General features: G+C 36.9%; 2 protein-coding genes across 2 annotated transcripts in view; one reads left to right on the forward strand and one right to left on the reverse strand.

Annotated features, from left to right (window-relative positions):
* TENT5D (terminal nucleotidyltransferase 5D) overlaps positions 1-17259 on the reverse strand; it is a 52557-nt gene extending 35298 nt beyond the window's left edge. Inside the window, exons 1-3 of the mRNA XM_056809656.1 lie at positions 17047-17259; positions 11531-11597; positions 196-270 (exon numbers count right to left, since the gene is read on the reverse strand). The gene's annotated coding sequence lies outside the window, so the exon portion shown is untranslated. The remainder of the gene's footprint in view (positions 1-195; positions 271-11530; positions 11598-17046) is intronic.
* A 135-nt stretch (positions 17260-17394) lies between these two features.
* LOC100020945 (charged multivesicular body protein 1B2) overlaps positions 17395-18531 on the forward strand; it is a 28834-nt gene continuing 27697 nt past the window's right edge. Inside the window, exon 1 of the mRNA XM_007507490.3 lies at positions 17395-17643. Within this exon, the coding sequence (XP_007507552.1) occupies positions 17628-17643 (16 nt within the window). The 5' untranslated portion in view covers positions 17395-17627. The remainder of the gene's footprint in view (positions 17644-18531) is intronic.

The raw sequence follows: 18531 nt of genomic DNA on the forward strand, positions 1-18531 counted from the left end.
ATTGGTTTTGAAGGTAGACGAGTGGTAAGGACTAGGCAATGGGGGTTAAGTGACTTGTCCAGGGTCACAAAGCTAGGAAGTGTCTAAGGCCAGATTTGAACTTAGGACCTCCCATCTCTAGGCCTGACTCTCAATCCACTGAGCTACCCAGCCTCTCCACACACACATACACTTTTACAGAGCAAGGTTACTAACCTCACTTAGTCTTGATGGTCTTGATAGGAGAAAACAGACAGTAGTGGCTGCAGACAGGTTCTGTCAGTGGGGGACCTGATACAAAGATTTGGAACATAAAGGTTTTGTTAAGAAGACCAAAAAAAGAAAAAAAGAATGGGTTTAAGCTCAATCTTCATTTATATAAACCAGCAATGTGACTGACAAAGTAAAAAAATTAGCAACCTAGAAAAGTACATAATATGAAAAACAAATAAAATAGAGAAAAGGAAAACTTGAAAATCTCTGATGAAAAGAAAAGGAAGACAATAAATTTTATGGGAACTTGAAACTTGGCAATGTAATAATTATAAGGAACTCCCAAAGTGGATCATAAAAAGTAAAAAGAATGAAATAAATATGCTGATTAGAGAAGAAATCAAATTCCTCTAAGAAACCCAAAACATGAAGAACAAGAGAATAAATAATTTATAACTTATAATGGACATAACTCTCCAAAACATTAGAGACTGAAAAAGAGAATAGGAAATGGCAGGCATGAACCAAAAATATAGAGGTAAAAAAGACCCCAGTGACAGCAAAACTGGAACAATACAAGTGCTATACAAACAAAGGTGCTTAATGTTGAAAAAAAAAAGTGTGGGTTTTAAAAGATTTGAAATCATTGCTCAAAGCAGTGACCAATTATAATTTCCAAAAATTGATGAGGCATGTCTTCTGACTCTTGGCAGAGAAGTGATTGGACTAGAGGAGCTGAGTAAGATAATCATTTTTTTAAGTAGCCAGTGCTGATTTGTTTTTCCTTGACTAATTCTGAGGTAAGAATTTCCTTCTATGGAGGTAGGGAAAAGTGATAGATATCTAGAAAAAGAACATCAATAAAACAAAAAATTTAGAAGCAGACATAAACAAAGCAAGTTATTACCTCAAGTTTAGTTTACACTTTTTAAAAACTGCACATAACAGTATTTAATAGTTTCCTATATAATCTTTTTTTGTTATTCTTGCTATGTGAAATTTTTATTTGTTGATAATTTTAAGTTCATAAAAAATTTAAATTTAGAAAAGGAGTGAAGTTTCAGAGATAGCCAAGTGGAACAGTGGATATAGTGTTGGACCTGGAATCAGGAAGACCCGATTTCAAAATAGACCTCAGACCCTTACAAGTTGTGTGACCCCAGGTAAGTCACTTTAGCTTCTTTTCTTTCAGTTTTCTCATGTGTAAAATGGGGATAATAACAGCACCCATACGCCAGGATTGCTATGAGGATCAAATGAGATAATAGTTGCAAAGCATTTTATAGCAAACTTAATGGCACAGGCTCCAAACATGAGCTATCATTATCATTGCTATTATTATTTGCAGAGATATTCTAAGGATCATAGATTTCTCAGGAAAACATGTTGAAAGTTTTAAAAATCTAAATATAAGACTCCATAAAACAATACAAGAAGATGAACAGAATTGTTTGAAACCAAATGCAAAGTGTAATTTGATAGTATTCCTAAAAGATAGGATATCACATAATGACAAAATTCTAGTGTTAGAAAGATCTCTATGACTAACATGTACTGACCAGCTACAGCATAACTGATAAGTCATTAGCCTCTCTGAATGAAGATCTCCAATGAAAAAGAGTGTGTTGCCTTCAGAACCAGCCCAAATCCACATTCAGATGGTTCTAATCATTAGGATCATAGTAACTTCTCCTTATTTCAAGCCTAAATTTGACTCTCTCCAACTCGACACCTAAAACTCCTCATTCTATAGCTAAAGGGAACAAGTCAGCTAGATAGCATAGTATGTGTAGAACTGGGCCTGGAGTTCACAGACCAGAGTTCAAATCTGGCCTCAGACTCTTACTAGCTTTATTACTCCTGGGCAAGACACAATCTTGTTCTACCTTAGTTATCTCAACTAGAAAATGGGAATAATAGCATCACCTACTTCACAGGGTTGTTGTAAGGATCAAATGAAATAATATTTGTAAAGTTGTTAAACATAGTATTTGGTGCTTTATATATAGCAGGTGCTCTAAAAATGCTTATTCCTTTCAATAATTCCCCCACTAATTCCCTCTTCTATATGAGATCATTTCTAAGACTTACACGCATTTATCTATCCCTTCTGAGTCTTCTGTCTCCCAGTCTTAAATCTCCCCAGTAGCTTCAACTAATTCTCATTTGGCATAATTTTCATCGTATTTGTTACCTTCTCCTAGCTGTACTTCAGCTTATCAAAGTCTATCCTAAATTATGTGCATAACTAAATATAATAAATCAAAGATCCAAATGCTGTCTTACCAGGTCAGAGTACTAATTTTTTCTCCTTTTTAATTTTTTTGGGTAATACTTTATTTTTCTTGCCCTTTTTTGCAACATGGCTAATATGGAAATGGGGCAAGAAGGCAGCAGAACACATTCAGAGTCCCAGCCCTGAAATCAGGAGGATCTGATTTCAAACCTAGCCTCAGACACTTACTGAGTGACCCTGGGCAAGTCACTTAACCCTGGTTGTCTCAGTTTCCTCTTCTGTAAAATGATCTGGTGAAGGAAATAGCAAACCACTCCAATATCTTAGCCAAAAAAACCCTAAATGGGGTCATGAAGAGTCAGACATGACTGAACATGACTAAACACCAAACAGATTTGGAAATATGTTTTGCATGATTTCATGTATATAATTGATATCACATTTCTTGCCTTCTGTAGGGGTCAGGGAAGGGTGAAAGACATAGAGGAGAATCCAGAACTCAAATTTTTAAAATGAATTAATAATTATTTTATGAGTAAAGGATTATTAATAACAAAATTTAAAAATGCTGGCTATACAAAAAAAAGACTAGGGTAATGTTACACTATGCTTGGCTTTCTTCTCTTCTATCATAAAATCCTTAAACTTCCTGTCATTTCCCCTACAACAACTAAAATCAAATCTAGAACAAAATAAGGTCAGTTTAAAGTATTAGATGTTTGCATAAATATAATAAAATCTAATTGCTTTAGTATTCTTCTAAGTGTTATATCACCTAAGCAATCACCAATTTCAACATCTGTTCCAAATATTCAACAATTAGGCCTTTTTCCCCTATAAAATGAGTGGGAAAAAATAGTAGATGTGGGTCACCATGAAAAGATGCAAAGGGAGTAATATAAAACATCAAAGAAATTCCATATAATAAAATAAAACTATGCTTTTCCCCAAAATCAATGTTGAGCCAAAGGGGAAAGTAGAAAGAATGGAATGTATTTATAACACTGAAGATGCAGTGACAGTAGCCATCAAATTTGGCTCCAGATTAGACATAAACTTGAACCAAGACGGCGACATGTTGCATGATTTTGTTGTGTGAACGTATCAGGAAATTTGGGCTTTGTGTTCATTGTTTTCCAAAGCTAATATCATTAAGCAAATATAATAATTGTTATATTACAAACTCAGTAATTATATATAAAAATGTCATGGTATTTTAAAACATTTAATTAACCAAAAAAGACCTATTCTAAACCCTTCAAGAATACATAAAAGCAGAATTCTAAGTGGTTAAAATAAATGTTATATAAGAATCTTTGAAGCCTTTTATTTTTGTCATGGCTTAGTACTTATGAACACTTTCAAAATTCATAATACTTATTAAATAGCAGCTTTGACAAAATAAAATTCGGATAGCATGACCAATTTTGACTTGTAAAGCAATTTGGTGAAGTTTTCCTATCTGTTAATTTTCTAATGAGACTAAAAATTTCATTATCTTCTTTTTCCCCTTATAAAGAAAGTTTTTACTAATAATGAAAATGTGATAACATGATGTGATAAGTACATCTTAGATTTTAACATCTACCACATATTGTCAATATGATTAGGGAAAAAGTGAATTGGTCATATAGGGAAGGACAATAAGGATAACTGATAACAGCTCAGTTGTCACACTGGTACCCACAAAACGTAAAAATTTGTACAAAGTGATCTCTGTGTTAGGGAATAATAAAAACAAGGCAAAAGGAACAGTAAGAAAACTCTATTAGATAAGTTATAGTTCAAAATAAGTTTTAAGTTATAGTTTACCACAAACAGACGAAACTTCAAAGAAATAGCATAATGAAGATCTGAAAAATCAAGATCCATGAATCATGCAGTTTTGGAATATTACAAGCTCTTTATTAAGGAAATATTTTCTTTATTAAGATAATCAGGGAGAATTGTTAATGGAAGTTTGTCATTTTATTTCCCTATCCCAAAGATCACTCCTTTTATATAAACTTTTAACATTACTTTACTTTAATTATAAAGACCAGTATCCACTTTCTATATAGTCATGGAAAAATTACTAAACCCTGTATTATAATTTTCTAAAGGAAGCAAAATTGAGTAAGTTTTGTGACTTATCCCTATTCAACAATAATTCAGTTAAATAATGTTGGCAAAATGTTGTGAAGTATTCTAGAAGAGTATTGGGACTCTGAAGTGTTTCTTTTCCAAAAAATTGAGAAATTCTTAGTTCTCAAAAGGAGAGGGGGGAAAAGGAGGGAGGGAGGGAGAAAGAGAGACAAACAGACAGACATAGATAGAGACAAACAGAGAGATGGGACAGGGTTTTCTATCTGTTAATCTATGGTCAACAATTTCTGGTTCTGATTAATTACTAGCCCAAGATCTTAAACAGAACTTGATGATCAGCTGAAAACAGTTATCACAGCAACATATTGTCATGTTTCCCAGGCAACCAAGATATTCAAGGTCTGGTGGCAGATGCTAAGTAGAATAGTTTATTAAATAAATTTTAAGTTGTTTTTCAGGTGAATAAAAACTTGAGACATGCTAAGGCCAAAGTGGTGATTATCAATCAATGAGCATTTATTAAGTGCCTTCTTTGTGCCAGATGGAGCAGTGGATAGTACACTGAGCCTGGAGTTAGGAAGATTGATCTTTATGAGTTGAAATCTGACCTCAGACACTTATTAGCTGTATGACCCTGGGCAAGTCACTTAATTTTATTTGCTTCCATTCTGTAAGATGAGTGGGAGAAGGAAATGGCAAACCACTCCAGTATCTTTGACAAGAAAATCCCAAGTGGGATTAAAAAGAGTTGGATACAAGTGAAATAACAATATGTGTTAGGGATTGTGCTATGGCAGGGTTAGCACTAATGATAGAAAAAGGCAAAAGATAGTCTGTGACCTAAAGAGCTTACAATCTAATGAGGGAAATAACATGCAAACAAATACAGACACAAAGGAAATAATTAACAGGGGAAAGGTACTAGATTTAAGAGGGTAGGTTTGAGGGGAGGTTTATATGGTAGGTAGGATTTTAGTTGGGACTTAAGGAAAACAGAGGGTCAGTATTTGTAATGGAGGAGAGAGAGCATTTCAGGCATGGAAGAAAGCCAGAAAAAAAATGCCCAGAGCCAAGTGATAGAGGATCTTGTTTGTGCAACAGTCAGGAAGCCAGTGTCACTGGTCTGAAAAGTAGATGGCAGAAAGTAAGGTATAAGAAGACTGGGAAGGTAGGAAATGGATAACTATTTAGGGTTTTGAATGTCAAATCTAGAATTTTGGCTTTGTTCCTGAAAGCAATGAGATTAAATAATCCTATATCATCAAGATAGATAAAAAATTCTGTAAAAAGTTAGAGTTGATAATAACAGTGTAGTAGGTTTCTGTCATTTAGGAATGAGTGTTTAAAGGAATGACTTCTTGAAGTTCCCCAGTTTATATTTTTAGCAATATTTTTGCTTACTTTATCATACAGGTTTTGTGAACATTTGTATTTAATTTTAAATACTCGTCTCTAATTTTATGATGGATTAGACATTATCACATAAAATGTTCCCTTAAGAGTTTTTATGCCATCTAATATCCATTTTAGAACATGAACAAACATATGAAGTCATAATATTAAAATACATTTCAATCTAGAACTGAGTAATAGTTGATAGTAATAGTTAATACTAATTAGCATTTTTATTTATATATACATATATAAAATATGTTTTATTATTAGTATTAATTAATAGTAATATTAATATTTGGACTTAGGTCTGAAAAAAATATGAGAACAAAAGTTGATGAAAATTAGAAACAAAACATCATGTCCTAGCTCTTAGGAATTCAAGCACGAAATCTTTTGTTCAATGTATTTACTAAGGTTGATGATATATCTTTTCCTTATAGTTAAATAATACCTAATATTTATATTATAATTTCAATATTACAAAGTGCTTTACATATACTATCTTACTTGATCCTCCAAAAAGTCATATTAAGATGATGATGATTATTATTCCTACTTTTATAGATAAGGGAACTGAGGATGAAGAGATGTTAAATGACTTCTCTGAACCACAATTAATAAGTACCATCTGAGGTATGATTTGACTCCAAGACCAGCATTTTAATCATTATGCCATCTTACTGCCTCAGATTCATGGTCCTACTAAGTATACTGTCCCTGACAATGGCACAAAGGGACTCTGTGATATGGCATCACTGGCCTCCATGATATCAATTTCAATCATTAAGGATGTACTCCCCCAAATATTATCACTGACATATATCATATATTTGTAGCTGGAAGGGGCCTTAGAGGTCATCTCCCTCAATTTACAGATGAGCAAACTAAGATCTGGTGAAGTGATTCTCCCAATATTAGAGAGTATCAGAGCTGGAATTCTACCTGGATCCTCTTATTCTCAATCTGGGTATTTTTTCCTATTAATAACTTTATTTGTGGAGTCTTAATAACTGAGGAAAATTTTTATTTTTCATATACATTAACCAAAATTCTCATTACTATGTTTGAATCAATAGAACTCAGTTTCTACAATATCAAACCATGATAACTTTGTTCATGCTCCAAAAACAAAGTACTATGAAGATATGACTATAGTTACTTTAGTTACCCCTCTATATCATCCATAAATTTATCTAAACCCTCATTTAACCAATGTCTTAAATTGATACTGCCTATTAAAGATAAGGAATTCTATAATGTTGCTATCTACTACCCAAGACTGAGGATCATGGAATCAGAGATTTTTAAAGCTGCAAGGGAATTCAAAGATTATGTAGTCCAACTTCCTCACTTTAACAATGAAGAAATTGAGGTCCAGAGAAGTAATGCTCTACCTGCTGTGACAGACCCATTACTCCTAGTTATGTCCAGTCTGCCAAATTTCCCCTCTAGTCTCCCCAACTCTATATTCTTGAGGTTCTCCCTCACTAGTGACTCAGACTCCTGCACCTATTGCCACACAAGACACCTTGGCTGAAAAAAGCACTGAATTTACCCAGCCCTCCTAATACTTCTTTTCCCTCTCTGTAATCTGAACAGGAGAAAGGCAAAGCAGAAGACCTGAATGCAAATTCCATTTGTAACATGGACTACCTATACTACCTTAAGCTCCTTGAACTTGTTTCCTCTTCTGTTAAACCAGACAAGTTGGACTAGAAAACTTCCAAGTTCACTCTCAGCTATATATCTATAATCCTATACTCCTAAATTTAACTAGAGGAAGAACCTAGCAGTATATATACTCTTATCATACTATTTAATGCAGAAGAGAAAGCCTTTCCTAAAATTTCACAAGCAAAACTCAGGTATTAGCAGAAATATTTTTCAAAAATTTCATAATGGCAATTAAGTTGAGGAAAACAGAAATTTAATAATTACATTTTTAAATACCAATCAGTTAAACTTATCAATAAGATGAAAGAAAATGAAAACAAATGAGAACAAAATCTAGCAATGTGCTGCAAACAGGAAACATGTAAAACTTAAAAGAAACAATTAGGACATTTAAGAGCAAAAATTCAAGACTGGAACAAAATCATTTATGCTTTGTATGATTCCAAAATTGCAATCATGATTTCAGAGAAGGCATTCATAATTTTAAATGCCAATAGAGATCAAACAGGGAAAATTTACATAGGTACTCTTGCATGGCATCTAAATCATTTAAGACAAAACCAAAAGAATCATAAAACAATACTAATAGTAGCACATTTGTAGGAAATGTTAATATTTCCCTCTCAGATATAGACTCATTTAACAGAAAGAAAAATGAAGACATCAAGTCAAACAGATTTTTAGAAAAATCAGATTTAAAAGGTTTATAACTACTTCTGAATGAGAATATTCAAAGATATACATATTTGTCAGTTTCATATGGCACCTTAATAAGTTGATAATATGCTAAGTACCTAAAAAGAAATCATACATAAATATTAAAAAGCAGAAATATCAAACACATCATTTATAGAACATAAGGTAGAAGAGAAAAATAAGGAAACTCAAGTATTAATTTACTATGAGCATGTGTTAAAAACCATAACAATAATAACTATATTAAAGAATGACAATGAGACAAAATATACCACAATTTATAGGATGCTGCTAAAAAACAAAAATTTTATCTCTGAAAACATGTATTAACAAAATAAAAGAGATTATTGAACTGAGCATGCAATTTACTAAATCAACAAATTAACAATCCCAAAATAAAGTTCAAAAGAAGAAACCTTAAAAATTAGAGGAGAAATGGATAAAATTTAAAACTTAAAAGAATACAGAAGTGATACATTTGAGTTTGTTTTTAAACATCAAGAAAATCAATAAACCATAAACTAGATTTTTAAAACGGTGGAAAATCAAATTACCAAATTTAAAAATAAACAAGGTAAATTCACAATTAAGAGAAAGGAAATAAGGAGAATCACTAGAAATTACTATAAACAACTAGACATAAAAAACTGAGAATTTAAAGGAAATGAATAAATACTTGCAAAAATGTAAAACAATCAAATTAACAAAACAAGAGATAAATCTTAGCCAAAGTTTAGAAAGAAAACTAGAGGAGGATGCCATAAATAAACAATCTAAGGGGATAAATGTAGTTAAAATAGATTTATAAGTAAATTCTATGATATATAAAGAACAATTAATATACATACTATAAAATTGCTCTTAGTAACAGAAAGTACCTATTCTCAAACCAATGAGATAAAAACAGAGAAAGATGTTAATTATAGGCCAATTTCACTAATGCATATTGTTGATGCAAAAGAGTTGATTATATTTGTAGAATACATGCTTAAGTATTTTCTCATTTTATCCTGGGATATAGGTGCTATTATTCTACCCGTCGTTTTGCATATGAGGAAACAGAGGCAGACAGCCATTAAATGATATTCCCAAGGTCACACAGCTAGAACATAAGTAAGAATAGATTTGAACACAAGTCTTCTTGACTTCACTCTGTCTACCTCATCACTGATATGTCCCCAAATATTAACAAAGATACTATAGCAATAAATTTTTAAAAATTCATTCTGACCATGTTGGCTTCATATTAAGGATATAAAGGTGACATTAGAAAAGTAATTGGCACAAGTAATCATTTAAATAAAAAGATGATTATATCAACAAAGTGAGAAAAAGCCTTTGACAAAGTACACTATTTGTGCATAAGCATGGAAGGGTCTTCCTTTATTTAATATGATCAAAAATATAAACTTAAAAACAAAAGCTAGCATCATTTGCAGTGAAGAAACCCTGGAAACTTTACCAGTGTAAGGCCAATGACCAAGCAAAAATACCTCCTCTCTCTAATATTATTTGATGAAGTGTTAAAAATGCTAGTAATAGCAACAATACAAGAGAAAGAAAAGAAATAGAAGTTATAAAGATTGACAGAAAACAGACAAAATATGCTTGTTTTTAGGTGACATCATGGCTTACTTGGAAAATACTAGGAATAATTAAAGAAATCAATATTAAAAATAGCCTCAGTGAACAAGCAAGATACAAAATAAATCCATAGAAATCATCAGCATAATTGAATAAAAATAAGGAGGAAATTCTAGGAGAAATTTCATTCAAATAACTCTAAAATTTATAAAATGTCTGTGATTTAACCTACCATCCACTTAGGTCTTATACAAATCCTACTACAAAACACTTCATAGAAATAAACAAAGATTCATTGAAGATATATTCCACGTTCATGATTGAGCTAAATGCAAAAAAAAATAGCAATACTGACTAAATTAATGAACAGATTTAGCATTATCCCAATCAAACTTGCAATATGCTCCTTTATAGAAGCAGAGAAAGTAACAAAATTCATTTGGGGGAAATAGTAGATCTAGGATCTTATGGGAAATAATGAAAAAAAGTAGGAATTAAAAGTTTCTAGTTTTACCTGATTTCTAACTATTATAAACCAAGAATCAATAAAACTACTTGTTACTGGTTTTTTAAAAATTGCAAATTTAAACAACTATAAGGTTTTATTTCACACATTAAGTTGGCAAAGACAATAAAAGACAGGGTTCTATATAAGAGGAGCTATGAGAAAGTAGATCCTACTTTAGTGGAGCTGTAAATCAGCTCAACTATTCTGGAAATCAGTGTGATATGTGAGAAAAATCATTAAAGGACTCAGTGAACCCATTTCTGGGCATATATGCCAAGAAAGTCAAAGACAGAAAGGCTTCACATAATCCAAAATTTTCATAGCAGAATTTTTTCTGGTAACAAAGAATTAACTAGAAGGAAAGTTGTAACTCTTATTTGGGAAATGGCTGAAAAAATTATAGTGTATGGATGTAAAAGAGAAAAGCATTACACAGAAGGGAAAATAAAAGAGGAATTCTGAGAAACATGGATTAGGGTTCACTTGTATGAACTGATATGGAGGGAAAGGGTCAAGTAAACAACATACAAAATGTTCACAATTATGTAGAAAACAATCTCAAAAGTTCAGATTAAGTATAATGACTAAATTTGATTCCAGAGCAAAGAGGACATATTTTTCTCATTTCAGCAGAGATGGTAGGCTACAAGTGTAAGATCTTACATACATCAGAGGCAATGTTTCAGTTAAGTTTTGCTTAACTTGTGGTACATTGGGAAATGCCTATAATATGAAAAACAAAAGAGAGCAATAAAAATTTTTTTAATAAAATCTAGGGTTTTATTCTTGTTTGTAAACAGTTTAGTTAAAAATAAAGTCACTATTATATGACTACCCAACAAAAAAAAAGTGAGCTATTTAGTAGTAACTTTTGAATAAACACAAATCACAGGATGTATGTCCTAAATTCAAGAGATTTATAAACCGTATAAAATTCATATCAGACTTTTCTCTGGCCAAACGCCCAGGTAACTGGACTCACGGAAATAGCTTTGAAAGATCTTTATCTTAAGAATCTAGATCAAGAGTTACTATTAAAGCTTTAAAAAAAATCTACATAGCATTTTGACTTTGGATTTATGTTTTGGGGTACAATGGGACAGGGTGGCAATTTTAGAAGTGTAGAATGATGAAATCTGTCCATAAAAGCAGATTTTTACCTTCTTGTCACCTTCACTCCAAATGCAAGTTGTTCTTGCCTCAAAAGACTTCACACTGCTCCTGAACCTTAAAATAACAAAGGGAAGGAAAAAATTAATTTTAAATGAGTTTCTCTCTGAGTAAATATTCCTGTACAGAAAACTCTGTATATAACATATCATAAAGATAAGTCTTAAAGTGTTCCTTGAAGCTCAAAGAAATTAAGTGCCTTGCCTTGGATCTTATGTCTATATGTATGTGTATTTGAACCCAGGTCTTCCTGACTACAGATTCAGTCCTTTATTGACTATGTCACAGTATCTTTCATTAAATAAAAATTCTAAGAATAATTCTTTAAAATAAATAAAACCTTTAAGATTCTCAACTGCTAATAAAAATGCTCCCCAAAACATATTACCAAAGAATAAATAGCTAAGCTCTGTTGATGAGAGAAAATATAATTTCAATTTATTCAAGTTTTTTAAAAGGCTGCCTGGCAGAGGGAAAATCAGATTTCAAGACACTTTATTAAGAATATATGAGGGGGTAGCTATGTAGTACATTGGTTAGAGAGCCAGGCCTAGACTGAGATCTTGGGTTGAAATTTGGTCTAAGACACTTCCTAGCTGTGTTACCCTGGGCAAGTCACTTAACCCTGATTGCCTACCTTGCCATTCTTCTGTCTTAGATAGTAAGACAGAAGGTAAGGGTTTTTTTTGTTGTTGTTGTTGTTTTTGAATGAGACTACTATATAAATTTTCTTTCTAGTAGCTATACATTCTATCTAATCGCCAAATGTTACTATATTTTATGAATTTACATATTTAAGAGAATTTAACTTATTTTAAACTTGGGATAATTTGAATTTAATCATTTTAAAATCATGAATTTGTGGACTTAAGTACTATTCTTAACCCAGACTTTTCACTCCTTTTCTATTTTTTCCCATATTACTAATGAGAAATGTTTAATTCCTACCCTGCTTCCTTTTTCTATATATCTTTTCTTTATAATTATGCTGAAGAATTGCATTATTAATAAATTTACAGTATCATGAACCCTTTCCTAGGAATTTCTTCTGAGTATGTGTGAAAGCACTTTGATTAAAGTATCATGCTATTCATTACCTATATGCAGCAATATCAACATAATCTAGGGGTTCCTATGTCCTAGGAAAAAATATAATAAAGTAATATTTCTTTCCTTACCATATGTGAAGGGCTTTGCTATACTGAGAATATCAGAAGGACAAATTTTTATTTTTACCTTAATGCCAAAAATAGAGGGGAAAAAGTTCCTCTATTACAGAAGTATAGAACTAACTGCTATCCTGGTCAAATATGTCAAGTTGAGTTTACCTGAATCGTTGTAAAATTAATTATTTTAGCCCATCGATGTATGAGGTAGGACTAGAGATGCTATAAAGTAATTTATGATGGCTTCATTCACATAAATTCTTCCAAGAATGTATTTCTTATGAGGATTATAGTCAATATGTTTATCTTTGAAACATTGAGGGCTAATATTTAGTCTGGAAAGCATTAATACAAATAAATAACAAATTTTAGACCTAGTTTTGGCTTATCAATACACATACCCAAAGATAAGCGTATGGGACTTATCTAAATAGAATAGCAACGCCTGGAAATAAACTTCAAAGACATAAGGGAATATTCTGCTTAAATAATGAAATTAAAAATGAGAAAAAAAAATCAAGTTAAATTGCCTGAGGGCACAATTTCAGGAGAACATATAATTGCTTTCAAAGTAGTACTTCATGAACTTTCTTTCTATGGCAATTTAGGGAGAGGAGCAAACATTTCTGACCTCAAAATCTGGGGGAATTTCAAGTTGAAGTAGCCTCTTCATATCGCACTATTCATTTGACAAAAACTAAAGCTTAGGCAAGTGATTTTCTCTAGGTTCCACTAGCAGAGACAGCAAAATAGATTATGATATGTCTCTTTTCCTATCCAATTTACCAAAAAGAATTTCATCTCAGAACCTGGGTCCTGAGAGGCAGATAACCTTAATCACTGCTGGGTTTTAATGCTCCCTAGACAACTGCCTAAATTCCCGCCATCTCCCGCTTTCCCATACTGGTAGACTTTCCTCAGAAATTATGGGGATCTTTGATACCGTACCAATAAATCCTTAAAAAGTACTCACAAATCCTCAGAATCTCCCCCCTCAACCCCCTACCCCCACTTTTCGATACTTTCCTCAGAAATGATGGGGATCTTTGATACCGTACCAAAAAATCCTTAAAAAGTACTGACACATCCTCAGAATCTTTCTTCCGCCCCCCCCCCCCACCCGCTTTTCGATACTGGTAGACTTTCTCACAAATTATGGGGCTCTTTGATAACTTACCAAGAAATCCTTAAAAAGTACTCAGGAATCCTCAGAATCTTTCTCCCCCCCCCCCCACTTTTTCGATACTGATAGAATTTCCTCAGAAACAATGGGGCTCTTTGATACCGTACCAAGAAATCCTTAAAAAGTACTTACAGATCCTTAGAAACTTCCCCCCCATGCTCCCCCCCCAAACCCCCACCCCGCTTTTTGATACTGGTAGACTTTCCTCAGACATGATGGGGATCTTTGATACTGTACCAAGAAATCCTTAAAAAGTACTCACAAATCCTCAGAATCCCCCCCCCAAAACCCCCACCCCGCTTTTTGATACTGGTAGACTTTCCTCAGAAACAATGGGGCTCTTTGATACTGTACCAAAAAATCCTTTAAAAGTACTTACAAATCCTTAGAATCTCCCCCCCCCATGCCTCCCCCCCCCAAATCCCCACCCCGCTTTTCGATACTGGTAGACTTTCCTCAGAAATTATGGGGATCTTTGTTACCGTACCAAGAAATCCTTAAAAAGTACTCACAAATCCTCAGAATCTTTCTCCCCCCCCAACCCCCCACCCGCTTTTCGATATTGGTAGACTTTCCTCAGAAATTATGGGGATCTTTGATACCATACCAAGAAATCCTTAAAAAGTACTCACAAATCCTGATAATTTTTCTCCCAACTCCCTTTTCGATACTGGTAGACTTTCCTCAGAAATTATGGGGCTCTTTGATACCCTACCTAGAAATCCTTAAAAAGTACTCTCAAATCCTCAGAATCTTCCCCCCCCCCAACCCGCCATCCCAGCTTTTCGATACTGGTAGACTTTCCTCAGAAATTACAGGGACCTTTGATACCGTACCAAGAAATCCTTAAAAAGTACTCACAAATCCTAAGAATCTTTCTCCTCCCCCCCTTTTCGATACTGGTAGACTTTCCTCAGAAATTACAGGGATCTTTGATACCGTACCAAGAAATCCTTAAAAAATACTCACAAATCCTCAGAATCTTTCTCCCCCCCCCAACCCCCCACCCGCTTTTCGATATTGGTAGACTTTCCTCAGAAATTACAGGGATCTTTGATACTGTACCAAGAAATCCTTAAAAAGTACTTACAGATCCTTAGAATCTCCCCCCCTCCCATCCCTCCCCCCCAAACCCCCACCACCGCTTTTCGATACTGGTAGACTTTCCTCAGAAATTACGGGGATCTTTGATACTGTACCAAGAAATCCTTAAAAAGTACTGACAAATCCTCAGAATCTTTCTCCTCCCCCCAACCCCCCATCGCGCTTTTCGATACTGGTAGACTTTCCTCAGAAATTATGGGGCTCTTTGATACCGTACCAAGAAATCCTTAAAAAGTACTCACAAATCCTCAGAATCTTCCCCCCCCCCCCCCCCGGTTTTCGATACTGGTAGACTTTCCTCAGAAACGATGGGGATCTTTGATACCATACCAAGAAATCCTTAAAAAGTACTAACAAATCCTCAGAATCTTTCTCCCCCCCCCCCTTTTCGATACTGATAGACTTTCCTCAGAAACGATGGGGATCTTTGATACCATACCAAGAAATCCTTAAAAAGTACTCACAAATCCTCAGAATCTTCCCCCCCCCCCAACCCGCCATCCCCGCTTTTCGATACTGGTAGACTTTCCTCAGAAATTCTGGGGCTCTTTGATACCGTACCAAGAAATCCTTAAAAAGTACTTACAGATCCTTAGAATCTTCCCCCCATCCCTTCCCGCCCCCCGCCCCCCCCCCTTTGCGATACTGGTAGACTTTCCTCAGAAATTCTGGGGATCTTTGATACCGTACCAAGAAATCCTTAAAAAGTACTTACAGATCCTTAGAATCTTCCCCCCATCCCTTCCCGCCCCCCCGCCCCCCCCCTTTTCGATACTGGTAGACTTTCCTCAGAAACGATGGGGATCTTTGATACCGTACCAAGAAATCCTTAAAAAGTACTCACAAATCCTCAGAATCTTCCCCCCCCCTTTTCGATACCGATAGACTTTCCTCAGAAACAATGGGACTCTTTGATACCGGACCAAGAAATCCTTAAAAAGTACTTACAGATCCTTAGAATCTTCCCCCCCCATCCCTTCCCCCCACCCTGCTTTTCGATACTGGTAGACTTTCTCACAAATTATGGGGCTCTTTGATACCGTACCAAGAAATCCTTAAAAAGTACTCACAAATCCTCAGAATCTCCCCCCCCCCCCCCCTTTTCGATACTGGTAGACTTTCCTCAGAAAAGATGGGGATCTTTCGATACTGATAGACTTTCCTCAGAAACAATGGGACTCTTTGATACCGGACCAAGAAATCCTTAAAAAGTACTTACAGATCCTTAGAATCTTCCCCCCCCATCCCTTCCCCCCACCCCGCTTTTCGATACTGGTAGACTTTCTCACAAATTATGGGGCTCTTTGATACCGTACCAAGAAATCCTTAAAAAGTACTCACAAATCCTCAGAATCTCCCCCCCCCCCTTTTCGATACTGGTAGACTTTCCTCAGAAAAGATGGGGATCTTTGATACCGTACCAAGAAATCCTTAAAAAGTACTTACAGATCCTTAGAATCTTCCCTCCATCCCTTCCCGCCCCCGCCCCCCCCCCCCCCCCGCTTTTTGATACTGGTAGACTTTCCTCAGAAACGATGGGGATCTTTGATACCGTACCAAGAAATCCTTAAAAAGTACTCAGAAATCCTCAGAATCTTTCTCCCCCCACCACCCCCACTTTTTGGGCACCTCTACGGTTTGACTGTCGAAGTATCTTTTCTGAGAGAACCCCAAATCAGGTTACCGCGAAAAGTTAGACGAGACCGAAAAACGATCCATCGACTTGGTTCGGACCACAAAATGATTTTTCAGCCCATATGGAGTTTGCTCCTTGTGCCGATAATCGTCTGAGCCTAAACTGTGAGACCTCCCCCACCCCTCCAACATTCCCCGTCACCTCCCCCAGCCCCCCGACTGCCACCAGGAGCACCCACCAGCCTCTCCCGATAGGGACCGGACCAAATGGTTTCTACTTAAGCTCACCTCACGCCCCACTTGTGTCTCCCCTGGCTGCTTAGCAGCCCACAATTTACCTCAAGACTTAGCGCTAGCCGCCCCCCACCTTTATTTTAGACCAAAATAAGAAAAAAGACATAAAACCGTAACGCTCTACCTTTCTCCTTCCGAATGAGTTTTCGAACCGAGGGATCAACCAGGAAAAGCGCGCTATCAAATTTTTCGGGAACACGGCAAGAGGAGGAAGGGTAATGGAAGGGGAGAAGAAGGGGAGCCGGAGCCGAAACGCCAGACGCAGCCAAGAGGAATGGCTGCGAGGCGACGACCCGACCGAAGGAAAAGGACGCGTGCCACAGGAGTGGGGGCAGGGCGAGGGCGGGAAGGCAAGAGCGTGAGCTCTGATTGGATCAGGGCAGGGCACGTGGCCACCCCTGCGCACCACAGTATGTGCTCCTATTGGTCGCTTCAAGCGCTCCAATCAGGAGCTCCCGAGAGGCTCAGTTGGCGGTTAGGGCCGTTAGGACGGTGGGAGCGCTCGAGCCCCGCCCCTCAGGCGCCTGACGCCTCCACCCGCCACCCTGCGCGGCAGCGAAGCCGGAAGTGGGTTCCCCAAACAATCGAGAGGCGCAGTCCGCTCTAGGCCAGTGGTACCGGGGAATCTCCAGTGACTTACAGCCCACGCAGCTCTGGTGGTCACCCACCACCATCCCCACCACCCCCGGGAGAAACGGCAGGACCATGTCGAACATGGAAAGTATCCTTTCCCTTGGGGCGGGCGAGCATAGATTGGGTAGGGAGGAAACTCTGCTCTTGCGGCCTAGGGAGCCGTGCTGGGTGTGGTAGGGCGGGGTTGCTAGGAGGTTGGGATTGGGGTGAGGGTGGGGAGGGGGGGGTGACCGAATAGAAGACAGCACTGACTGGGAAGCTGCGGCTACTGCAGCTCCTGGGTCTGGGTCGGCGCTGGCGCCTGCTGAGTGCTTACTCCGCGAGCCGCCGCCTCTGCCTTTCTCCGTGCCCCGGCGCAGGTAGCTAGCTAGGTAGGCAGACAGGCAGGCAGGACGGACGTAGGGAGGGAGGGAGAGCTAACGAACTAGAACTAAGACGTTTACGAGTCGTGGGACGGACGGGCTCAGGAAGAGTCCTGGCCTCTCCCCCTTCTCCCCCCGCCCCCTCCCCCCGGTCTCTGGCTCTGGGCTCTGGTCCAACTAGCCCTAGCGTCTCCGCTCGTTTATCAAATAATGGGTTGGGGGGGGGGGGGGGGCGGAGGGGAGGAGAAGACTGGGAAACTTCCAAGGACTCGAGACTGTCGTGTGCTTTGGAAACGTGGGGCCGGCTGATAAGTATCTCGGGAACTGGCCTCCCTCCTTCCACCCTTCTTCCTTATTTGCAGTTGGCAGAAAAGCCGAGAGAGGGGCTCGGCCCAGCTGCCCTCCCCTCCTGGAAACACCGCGTGTTGCTGGCCGGTGGAATAGCCTAAGTTGTTGTTATTGTTTTAAACACATGAAGCAACTTGAACTTGTTCATTTGAGTGCCACAATTCAGCGGTTTCACCTCAGTGATTACACCCCCAGAAATAAAGTGCAGATTCAAAGGGGATCTGTTTCTTCTTTCCTCCCGAGTCTCTGTCGAGGCCATGTCCAAT

The sequence above is a fragment of the Monodelphis domestica genome, chromosome X, assembly GCF_027887165.1.
Source record: "Monodelphis domestica isolate mMonDom1 chromosome X, mMonDom1.pri, whole genome shotgun sequence".
NCBI classification, from domain to species: domain Eukaryota; kingdom Metazoa; phylum Chordata; class Mammalia; order Didelphimorphia; family Didelphidae; genus Monodelphis; species Monodelphis domestica.